This window comes from Triturus cristatus, chromosome 1_1 (genome assembly GCF_964204655.1).
Source record: "Triturus cristatus chromosome 1_1, aTriCri1.1, whole genome shotgun sequence".
In the NCBI taxonomy this organism is placed as follows: Eukaryota; Metazoa; Chordata; class Amphibia; order Caudata; family Salamandridae; genus Triturus; species Triturus cristatus.
Window position 1 is genome coordinate 83,974,442 of NC_140579.1, and position 12,110 is coordinate 83,986,551.

Here is a 12,110-nt window from a genome sequence, read left to right on the forward strand (position 1 = left end):
AAGGGAAAATCTTGATGACTGTCCTTTGTCGCAAACGGATCTACTAGAGGACACCCCAGCTCAGGCTCTCCGCTTAAACACTGCTTTAACCCTCAAGACGAAACTCTGCACGAAAGGTGAATCACCTACTTGTATAGATAACAGTCGGCGGACACACGGAATGAAGCGATCTCTCTTCGGATCAGTTCAGAAATGGCTAGGATGTCGGAGATCTAGAATAAGTTTTCCCTGAAAAAGGGAACAAAGGATCTTACTTTAGTAGATTATTTCTTGGACGGACACAAACAATGAGTAATTCGCCCATGGCAGTGTGCGGCCCCGTAGAGCTGGGTGGCGTCTGTTGTCGATGCCGTTTGTGCCAGTGGAGGCTAAGTACAGAGCTTTGTGAAGGCTGTATTGCAGAGATCATAAAAACGCATGTGAATGTTGATCAACCGAATTTTGCTAGCTTGCAGCGAATGTACTCTGGGATTCACAGCTCTGCCTGTCAGGCCTCTGTTGATCTCCAGCTGCTGCAACGCAGACTCCTTGGCTGCTGAAGTCCAGAAGACAAATGGTCTCAGAAGGAAGCCGTTCTTCAATGTAGTCAATGCTGAACAAGTATGTTTTCAAGGTTATAACCGGATAAACAAGACATAATTAGTCTTCGGGAAAGAGAAGTATTCTGGATCATTGTCTTTTCTTGATTCTCTAACATTTCAACCTCGTTTAAAATTGGGAAAAGGGAGATGGCTGCTGTGTCAACTGCTAAATGAACAGGGAGATTTTGGATTACGATGAAGGGGTGATCCTTAGGAGACATTTTAAACACAGTATTGGACACTGCCATCTTTGAATGCGGTCTTCTTCAAGTGAGCACCAATGACAAATTGTTGGTGAATCGTATATATGCTTAGACAAAAACGATTGGGCAAGCCTAGACACCGTCAAGAAATACAAGACTTACAGAGTTGGAACAAACTTGCAGCCTGCTTAGGTTTTAACAGTATAAAACCCATTAAATGGATGTGGCAGATCTCGGTGATATCCAGCCTCCGAACTCACATCAGAATCTGTAAGCATCACGCCAGTTGTAGATGGACAAAATGGAAATGATGATCTTCGGCAACACCAACCCTTGGAATGACTCCTGGTGGCCCTCAGAACTAGGACCATCACCCAAACCGACCGACCACACCAGAAACCTCCATATAATCCTGGAGAGCAAACTGGTCATGAAGTCCCAGATCAACGAAGTTGTTACCGCCTGCTTTCACACACTTCACATGTTTTGAAAAGTCTTCAAATGGCTCCCCCTGAACACCAGGCATACGGTCACTCGGGCCCTAATCACCACCTGATTAGACTATGGCAACGTACTCTACGCTAGGAACACCAAACACCTTGTGCAGGTACTCCAGACCATACAGAACTCCGCTGCAAGACTCATCCTTGACCTCCACAAATGGACCCACATGACCCCCCACCGTAGAAAATTCTACAGGCTCCGCATGCAGAAGAGATGCCAATTCAAGCTGATGATCCAAGTCTACAAAAGATTGCACAACCAAGGACAACCCTACATCAACCCTCGCCTGAACTTCCACCAGCCTACCAGACAACTATGCTCTGCCTCCCTCTCACTCGCCCACACTGCCTGTAGCCACCAAAGCAACAGTGGAGGACGCTCAACCTACCTCACAGCAAAAACATTGAAGGACCTCCCTCTGCAGCTCCGGACCTCCACCCACTTACTGGACTTCTGGCGAGCACTCAAGACCTGGCTGTTCAACGGAGTCGCTTGAACGATTATGCCCCTCTACAGCGGATAACAGACAGGTCGCTGCGCCCCGCATTGATGCTTCTGGTAAAGAAGACCAATAATGACATGTACTCAATGTGTTCAACGCAATGAAGATGAACCTGGAGAGCTGTATATTCATCAATAATAAAGGTGTAGGAGGAGGAGGAGTAAATTAATACTTTGGGAATACTAGATTGTCCAGTGCAAATCTGGTAACCCACTTGAATGGAATTGTTGAAGACATGCCACTCAGATGGCACAGAAACCTATTACGTGACTTGTGTCAAAACACCTCAGCATTGAGAGACCATGGTACAAAGACATTCTGCATTGTATTGACATATGTGCACAAGAAGACACAAGCCTGGCAGTATATTTAGAGACATGCCTGGGAGAGACGACACCTCCTGCAACCCCTGAAGCCACGTCATAGGTCACCAGTGTATTATCATCCACTCTTTGAAGGACCTGCATTAAGAAAACAAAACAAAGGTTACATTTAGGATGCTGGGACCCGTGTAGGTCTGTACTCGATACACAAATAACTATCTGCGTGAAGTCAAAAACGTTGGTCTTGCAGCCGGTGGATTTGAGCCCGGTTGGCAGTACGCACTGCCATAGTAAACTGCGTTGAAACTACTTTAGAACATCCTATCACACACCGCAGCGGCCCACCCTTAAATACATAAATATTGTGTTAAGTTGTAGGCCATTTAACAAGTTGGCATCACTTATCGAATGCTAGGTTGGTGTTTCTTGTGTGCTGCCCTGCTATAGTAAATGATCAGTCTACTGCTACAAGTTCTCTGCTGTGAGCCGCCTGTCCCCAGCTCAGACATGTACAACTCGATTCCATGGGCTGGGTGGGCACAGCTGTAAGCTGCCCGGCTCCGCCGTGTCCTGCACCATCACATCAGTCATAAGGAGGTAGCTCCCTAAAATGGTAAACGTTACCCCTCACCCCTGGGTACGGCCATATGGCACATACTTCATTCAACTGAGGCTCCCTTGGCAAGGAAGAGATGCTCACTCATCACTTAGAAAGAAGGGGCGGGATTCAGCTCCCTCGCGACCATGACCATTTTTAGATTGGGCTCATAGTGCTGCTATCTATAGGACCTCTTGTGTACAATAGACCCTGGGTCTGTTCCCTTCTGCAGGTGGCTGGTTGAAATCAATCACCTCTTGGCTCATACCAGAGGGCCTTTCTCTCAGCACATGATGCTGTCTGTCTGGTGTATATTCCTTTTCAGCAACAGCTGTAGGGAGCTATTTGGCGGAACTGAAGATTCACCCAGAAAAGAAACCTCCCCTCTACACGCAACACCTGAGAAATAGCGTTGACATGTGAGCGGACATCCGTAAATGAAGATCTGTGCGGTCTGACGCCAAACTCGGATAAACAGATACCTCTGGGTTTGTGGCTCAGTGTTAAAAACTGGGATCTACTAGCAAAGGCTATGGTTTTGGCTCATTTCTCATTAATGGAATATGCACTGACCTGTCCAATAAGTTGCTGAGCAGCAGGAAGGAGGCTGCAAGTCTAGCTTCAATCATATCCGGGTCCGGCAAATCCTTTAAGAAAAAAGATTCGAGAGCTGCGGAACTCCTTGGCAGCCGTCTGTCTGCCCAATGAGCAGATCAAGTGTGATCCAATGGTCCAAGCGCGGAGTGTGTTCACAGGCACTCGACATGTCTGAGGGTTCGGTCTCAGAGTTCTGCTTTCACTCAACAAAGGGCACGATGTGATTGGCAGGGACCTAGTTTTATCCATGTAGCCATAAGCTCTGGGTTTTGAATTCCAGCCATCTTTTTTTTATTAGGCACATTACAGCATTGTCTGGAGTTTGGGGGATATGGGAAACCTGTGGCAATGACTTATCAAAATAAAATAAATCCCAATAAGGGAGCCAGAGGCCTGCTTGCCCTACATCCTCGACACATGAAACATAACTACGGCTCCCGGTGTTATGGCATCTATTTTTTTAACATTTCCGTCTGTATTTATCCATATTTATTTTTTGCTCATTTTATGTGTATTTTTACACATTTATTTTTATAGCAAGCAAAAGAAGAGGCTGCAGCTAGTATTTTTTCACATTTATTTAAATAGCCAATGCACTCGGTTGTTATAGATTTATAAATGTATCTATATATGCCAAATTAAGGTTACTTATTACATTCATCTGAACACTTTGCCATTGTAGTACAAGCCCATGTTCAAGCTCTAGAGCCAGAGCGCTCGTGAGGACCAGATCAGCCGTTTCCCTTTGCAGCCCGACGCCAGTCGTGCTGCACGTTTCATGACGTGTGTAATTATTGCTATACAAAGCAGGATCGATGACATAGGACAAGTTGTGATCCACTGTTGTGTGCTTCCTAGGAGCTCCTATACTTCGGTTTTAAAACAAGCTTCAGTACAACACTGAGAATGACGTCATGTAATAGCTACAACGTGCAACGTTCCAAAACAACAAAGACAAAATAGACCACCGGTGTCTGTAAAAAGTTATACGTTTCCTATCCCACTCAGAGAAAAGCAGCCAGCAGTAATTGTTCGCCACCCACTGCATGCCAGGAGTACAGGCCGATCTCGCACCCCATTCTGGATATTTACTATTTAGTGGACTTCCCCTTAGATACCCTGCTTCGCCTCCCACCCCCTGCACCTAAAAACCTCAATCTCGAAATAGTGCACTCTGATACCCTGGTGGTTTAGAATGAAGGCGCGCTTATGCTTCCGAAACGTCAGAAGTTTAAACATCATATTATAAACAGAGGGACACAGCATTCGGCAGGTGGAGGGGCTCTGCACTAGCCCCATCCAGCTGTCATTTCTCCCTTCACACCAGTAAGGAATTAAACCACGACCCCCGCACCAGATATAGAGCCCAAAACCTGAGTTTCAAGGTGGCGCAGAGAAGTGTGACTCAGGCTCACCTCTCCACTTAAAGCGAGGTTTACACTACAAAAGGCCACCCCCCTCCGTCGCTCCGCCTTATAGATGTGCACCCTCCCTTTCACTTACATTGGCTGAGGGGGGCTGTTATGCCCACACTGACACACGAATCCGACAAGGATTAGGTGAAAGGCACGGATTAGGAAAGGTCAGCAGGGGGTTGGCGGCAGGCAGAGTGCGTCCACAGATCTAAATCGGACCGAGGGAAGTGGCAAACCTGGGCTGGAGCCTGGCCGCCCAGTACAAGTTTCCGAATCCGTTTTTTACCGTTTCTATTTATAAATACAGACAAAGGAAAAACAGTTTCCCGTCTGTATTTATATGTAAAAATCAGTGAAAACCAGGAGCCTTCAACATAACACCCCAGCTATGGCGAGGCCTATATTCCTGTACTCATTTCTGGCACAACAAAACTATGTGTTACAAAAGGCTGAAATAAAATAAGGAGATAGATTTGGACTGAAAGGCCACTGCCACTATTTGTGGCATACTTCATCATCGGCCAGTCTGCCCCACCATGTTAACATGATACTAACTTGGTGGCTCAACCTCATTGGGGAGGGATATCAGATTAAGGGTTCTCTGGTCATAAACGGGGTCCAGATCATTTTTTAGAACAACCTTCGTTGCCGCCTCTCCCTGATTGAGGCATAACAAGATCAGCCAATGAAAGGAGGCGGCAGCCACAATCCTCCAGGAACCACCAAGGCTTCCTTCCCGTCACTTGATGACGGCTCCACGTTCTGGGGTATTAACATTTTTAATGCATTAGATTAACTTGATTAAAAAAAATAATAATAATAAAAGCCAGTACCATTTACAATTCAAAACTCACACTAGTACACATGCAATGCGATAGATTTCGTAAATACAACAAAGTGAGCTATCGCCATTTTGCATTCCACCATTTGATAAATGCTTCAAGGAGGGAAAAAACCCAATAACATTTGTGTGTGTGTTGGGAGAAGCCAATAGCAAATATAAAGTGTTAACCATAAGTGTGAGGATTGCCAGCTCAAAAGAGCGCAGTGCTGCGTGGGCCCGACATATCCTCCACCTCCGTCTCATTACTGAGAGACTTTCCCTGGACCTATTATTTACGAGGGTAAAATCGGTTGCGGCATCAATTCCAATGGCCATTTGTATTACCTTATGTCAGTTATAGCTCTATAGAGTACGCATTAGAGCAATAGGCACTTAGGCTCTGTATTGCCTATGTCTGATAGGGCACAATCGGAGAATTGCCTGGGTTACCTGGAACTGCAGAGCGTGTCTGCACGAGGCAGACTGGTTAAGCCAGGGTGTCCCATACAGGCAAGGATCATGGTTGTCCCTGGGACTCCTATCCTTGCAGGATCATGCTTGGACCAGGGGTCTCTTATACTTGCAGGAGTCATGATAGGGCCCTGGATCTCCTGCAATTGCAAGGACCATGGTTGGGTCTTCTGTACTTGCAGTGGTTATGGTTGGGTCCTGGGTCTCCTGTACTTGCAGTGGTTATGGTTGGGTCCTGGGTCTCCTGTACTTGCAGTGGTTATGGTTGGGTCCTGGGTCTCCTGTACTTGCAGTGGTTATGGTTGGGTCCCGAGTCTCCTGTACTTGCAGTGGTTATGGTTGGATCCTGGGTCTCCTGTACTTGCAGTGGTTATGGTTGGGCCACGGGTCTCCTGTACTTGCAGTGGTTATGGTTGGGCCCCGGGTCTCCTGTACTTGCAATGGTTATGGTTGGGCCCCGGGTCTCCTGTACTTGCAGTGGTTATGGTTGGGCCCCGGGTCTCCTGTACTTGCAGTGGTTATGGTTGGGCCCCGGGTTGTACTTGCAGAGGTTATGGTTGGGCACAGGGTCTCCTGTACTTGCAGTGGTTATGGTTGGGCCCTGAGTCTCCTGTACTTGCAGTGGTTATAGTTGGATCCTGGGTCTCCTGTACTTGCAGTGGTTAGGATTGAGTCCTGGGTCTCCTGTGCTTGCAGTGGTTATGGTTGGGTCCTGGGTCTCCTGTACTTGCAGTGGTTATGGTTGGGTCCTGGGTCTCCTGTACTTGCAGTGGTTATGGTTGGGTCCTGGGTCTCCTGTACTTGCAGTGGTTATGGTTGGGTCCTGGGTCTCCTGTACTTGCAGTGGTTATGGTTGGGTCCCGAGTCTCCTGTACTTGCAGTGGTTATGGTTGGGTCCCGGGTCTCCTGTACTTGCAGTGGTTATGGTTGGGCCACGGGTCTCCTGTACTTGCAGTGGTTATGGTTGGGCCACGGGTCTCCTGTACTTGCAGTGGTTATGGTTGGGCCCCGGGTCTCCTGTACTTGCAGAGGTTATGGTTGGGCACCGGGTCTCCTGTACTTGCAGTGGTTATGGTTGGGCCCAGAGTCTCCTGTACTTGCAGTGGTTATGGTTGGATCCTGGGTCTCCTGTGCTTGCAGTGGTTATGGTTGGGTCCTGGGTTTCCTGTACTTGCAGTGGTTATGGTTGGGCCCCGAGTCTCCTGTACTTGCAGTGGTTATGGTTGGGTCCTGGGTCTCCTGTACTTGCAGTGGTTATGGTTGGGTCCTGGGTCTCCTGTACTTGCAGTGGTTATGGTTGGGTCCCCGGTCTCCTGTACTTGCAGTGGTTATAGTTGGGCCCAGTGTCTCCTGTACTTGCAGTGGTTATGGTTGTGTCCTGGGTCTCCTGTACTTGCAAAGATTATGAATCAGTGCTGGGTCTCATGTACCTGCAGGGAGTAAGGCATAGTCTAGGGATCCCATATACCTGAAAGGATCATGGCTGGGTCTTTGGGCTCCTGTACTTGCAGAGATTAAATGGGGTCTTCGGTACCTAAGAGAACCATGGTTGTGCCCTTGTTCTTCTACATTTGTATGGATCATGACTGGGCCTTCGGCCTGTACTTACATGGATCATTATTCTGCTCTTTGGGTCTCGCCCATGCTTGGATCATCAGCGCCAGGCACACCAAGATGAGGCAGCAGTGTGTCCTAGAAATATGATGTATTCACTGTAATTGAACCGTAGGTGTACGGTGCATGCTGGAATCAAGGATGGTCTGGGATTACCAGGTTCAGAGGACTGACTATATCAGTGACCACATGGAACAGTGACAATACAAAGCTGAATATGAAACTGGAAAAAGGCACAAGTTTTAATGTCAATATGTGTACGAGCGTCTTCTGTAGCCAAATTCTCTCCCTGGTTGCACTGTATTCTGACACAACTAAAAACTGAAATTTTAGGGGCCTTCTGCAATTTGTACAACATTGTCTTCCTTCCTTCCCCATTTCTACGGGGGCAGGTAGGATGACAGGTTTGAAGGGTATGCACAATGGGAATAGACAAAGGAAGTGATGCACTGACTCCTGGGTTACACACCTGACATAGAGAGACGGTTTTATTCCACAGGGTCATTTTCTCTGGCTGTAGGATAACCTCTTGGTAGATCACTTCAGCAGTACACTGCATGAAAGCCTGGGAAGAAATACAGTCATGAATTTGAGAGAGCCTAGAGGAGAAGAAGGTTTCAAGTGGTACACAGCTTAAAGGGAGAACAAGCATGCATAAGAGAGAACCTGTGGAGGAAGAGAGCAATTAGTGAGAGTTTGAGAAGTAACAGATGCATGAGTGGGCTAGAGTCTTGGGGAAAAGTGGCATGCATAGGGCAGAGCTGGGACAGGCAAGAGGCATACATGGTGAAAGGAAGTGGCATACATGGGGGAAAGGAAGAGGCATACATGGGGCAAAGGAAGAGGCACACATGGGGGGGAAAGAAGAGGCATACATGGGGGGAAAGGAAGAGGCACACATGGGGGGGAAAGAAGAGGCACACTTGGAGAGAGTCATGAACAGAAATCAAACTGCAGAGAGGGGAGTCAAAAATGGGCGAGGAGGAAGACTTGAATGAAATAGTCACCACAAACAAGAGAATCATGAATGGGAGACAGAATAAAGGAGGAAAACTGACCCAAGTGGGCGAGAGCTTTGAGAATGTATGGTCATGAATGGACAAGAGCAGGAGAGAAGCTTAAGACTTTTCTTGGGGTTCAATGCCTGTTGGAGGCAATAGGGAATTAATTGTAGAAATGAATGTTCTTTATCAGTGGTGTTCTTATGCCACAACATCTGTGCACATCTGGATAACCAAATGCTCCTTTTCAGCAATTGACTCTCAAAGGACTGCATTCAAGACTTATTTCAAAAGGTGGTGTCAGATTAAAAACTCAGAAACAGTTTTACACCACAGACAACCATTAATAATGTTAAGGTCTGGTCAGTTCTTAACTTTTAAGAAGAAAAAGGAGGTTAATGCATGTTAGTACATCAAAGTAGCTTAAAAATAGAACACAATGAAAACCTGAAGTGCCTACCACATTCTGGCCTAGAGAACAAGCAAAAAACTTTAAGTGCCGGTGCCCAAAACAGTTTAACACTGAGCCCTGCAGACGAATGTAAGTGATGACAAACGCTTCACCTTTTCTAAGGTTAGTTCAGCAGCGCTGGCTTCTTTAGCAAAGTCACCGAGAGGGAACATTCAGATGGAAAGATAAATATTTGGGGTAAACTTTGACTCCAGGGGCAACTTCAACAAACAGCGTAAGGTCATTTCAGTAAAAGCCATGAACCTACAGGTGAATTGTTGCAAGCTCTCAAGAAATTTGTCTGGCCCAAGCTTGTCCCCATTACTGGAAGTTATGAGAGCAAAAATAGGGCCTACATTGACTTATGGTGTTGAGATTTTTAGGGGGAAATTAAACTCCTCTTTTAACCAACATGTGACGAAACTCTACAAAAAAATCCTCCACTTGCCCAAATCAGCCTCTGCTGCACAGATCAGACTCGAATTGGGTCTATTAAACTATGAAATTTCAGCCACTGGAATGTATTTAAACCTGTGCCACAAATTGAGACAAGCAAATACAGGCTCATTGGAGTCCTTAATTTGGTTGGATATCTCCCAGAAAAATCCACGCAGCTCTTACAGTCGTCTTTTTAAGGATTTGATCCAAGAAATGTCTGCAGGTGCACTATGGGACCTCAACCCCAGTAAATCAGTATTTAAAACTAGCATTAAGAAATGCACTCGAATGAGGTCCCTGATCATTGATAAAGCCCAATTTGCCAAACGCAGACATGCTTGGGCAACAATGACCTTGTATGGTCGGTTATCCCCCGCATCCTACCTATCTTGCACTTACTCCTTGCACCTAAAAATCAGCTTTATGGCTGGCAGACTGGGCGATTGGCAATTTCTAAAAGATCTGCCCATCTGGCGCCGTCTGTCAGAGGATGTAATGTGCAGAGTGTGCGGTATGTCTCCTGAAACCCTGGAGCATATAGTATGTCTCTGTCCATCTTTTATGTCACAACGTAGATGCAAATTGAAAATTGAGAGGAATAGGCTGGGAATCCGAACGTGTAGATAAGCAATTATTGCAGCTTTAACGCCAGAAAACACAGGTCTAAATATTGCTTTTACAACTTTTTTACGACATGCTTACCGCACTCTTAAGCAGTAATGGTTTGGTATGTTTTTATGCTTTCTTTAAGGGCCATTTCATTTCATCGTGTAATTTCTCAAATGCTGCTAACACTACTTTTATCTGACTGACGCTTTGCACAATCGGTTGTCATTTTATGAAATATTGGATTGCACTTACGGTTGTTGTCAAACATTTGAAATCAAATGTATTTTAAACGTTATGCTTGTCATTGCATTTTGCACACTAAGTCCTTTTACCATTGATATATCAGTGAAGCTTTTATTGCAATTTGAAGTTTTTAACAACCACTGCTCCCATGCCAAGGTTCTGTTTTTAAAATGTGTATTGCTGTCGTAATTTTGAGGTGTTCTTTTAAGGATATTTTTATATCTAATTAAAGTATATACTACTACTAGATGGAAAGATAAAGTGTTACACTATTGGTTATCAATATGTCTTTTATTAATATTCAAGGACTTGGACTCAAGTTAAAGCTATTTAAGGGATGCAAGCTGTGCATCCTCCACGCTCCTAAGGCCAAACAAACAAGTGCCCACCCTTCACAAAGGATTTCTAGATTCTTCAAGGACTTTGTGTAGTGTCTAGTGAAGTGGTGCACCATGCCATTGAAGGGGAGCAAATCAAGCACTGAACTCTAAGCTGGGGACAGTGGCTGGCTTGCGTGCAACTAAACACTAGGAGTCCCTCGGATGGCTGTTTTAGAAGTATGGGAATTTATCTTGAGCTGAAGCTAGTCGTGGTGAAGATTGTTTGGTGGTAGGAGCACCAAAGTGCTGTAACATCCATATCAGATAACGAAGAGGCCAGCAAGAACCAATGGTTCTTAGTTGCGGTTTTGACTCGTGATCTCTCAAATCAGAGAAGCTATTAAGTCATTTACAATGGTTCCAGAATCAAGACAACCTCCTCCAGCTAACATGGAACCCCAGGCCAGGAAACTGAAGTCGGTTCAATTCTCAATTGTGAGGGCCATCAAGCGACTTCCTCAATTAAGAGGCAATCGTGCTTGTCCCTGGGTAGCTGGCTCAAGACTCCTTGTGGCTCTGGGGCAGTCGGAGTACATCAAGATGTCCTCTACGCAGGCCTTCTCAGTTGCCTGGTCCCTGGCGACCCTCTGTGAATCAGATTACTCATACTGGCAGGGACAGTCCAACTCCTTGTCATAGTAGGCAGACTGGTCTTCCGATCTCCACAGACCCTTCAACAACTCTCTTCGGCAATCTTCCCGGATTTAAGTTGTTTCAAAGATAGTAGCAAACAAGCAGTGACAACAAACTTAGAAGCTAGTACTTACCCTTTCTCTGGAGAGTAAACCATACCAATCAGTGAGGCTGCCTTATGTTATATCATATTTCATTAATATTTTTGTTTTGTCTGTTTAAAATGTTTTTATTTTTTTACAAGTAACATATTGAATACTTAGATAATTCTCGCAGGGCTTTACAGTGCTTCACCATTAATAAGTTTCCACAGAATTAGAAAAAGTTTACAGACACAGTGGCAGGTGTAGGACTGATGAGACAGCTCATTTGGTTGTAGGGCAATATTGTATGTTCCCCGTAGGCTGCTCTACCTAATGTTCTGGTTGGTTTACTCTTACTTCCATTCTCAGACTAGATCAGCCCATTGAGTTTCATCCCATGCCTCATACATTTTTAAATTATCTTTAGGGCAGTCCATGCCAGCAGAAACTGTTTTTTTGCTGCTGCAACGCACCAGTCCATCAATATACTAAGTCCCTTTAGCTACGATGAAGTTCACGATCACAATCAATCTCTGGTATCTATTCAAGGTCCGATCATCCCATATTCGTAAATGTACAGATGCTGTCTCCAGGCCTAGTGGTACTCCCTGGGTGGCAGCTATTTAAGGCACCAAACCAGC

The 12,110-nt window shown here is 45.6% G+C and overlaps 1 protein-coding gene across 11 annotated transcripts in view; it reads right to left on the reverse strand.

The window, feature by feature from the left end:
• Nucleotides 1-12,110, reverse strand: part of LOC146869526 (stAR-related lipid transfer protein 3-like) — a 138,657-nt gene that overhangs the window by 15,263 nt on the left and 111,284 nt on the right. For all 11 annotated transcript variants that reach the window (XM_085603786.1, XM_085603763.1, XM_085603707.1 and 8 more), the window contains 2 exons: nt 8,101-8,196; nt 2,172-2,251 (listed from right to left, as the gene is read on the reverse strand). In XM_085603786.1, the coding sequence (XP_085459912.1) occupies nt 2,172-2,251; nt 8,101-8,196 (176 nt within the window). The remainder of the gene's footprint in view (nt 1-2,171; nt 2,252-8,100; nt 8,197-12,110) is intronic.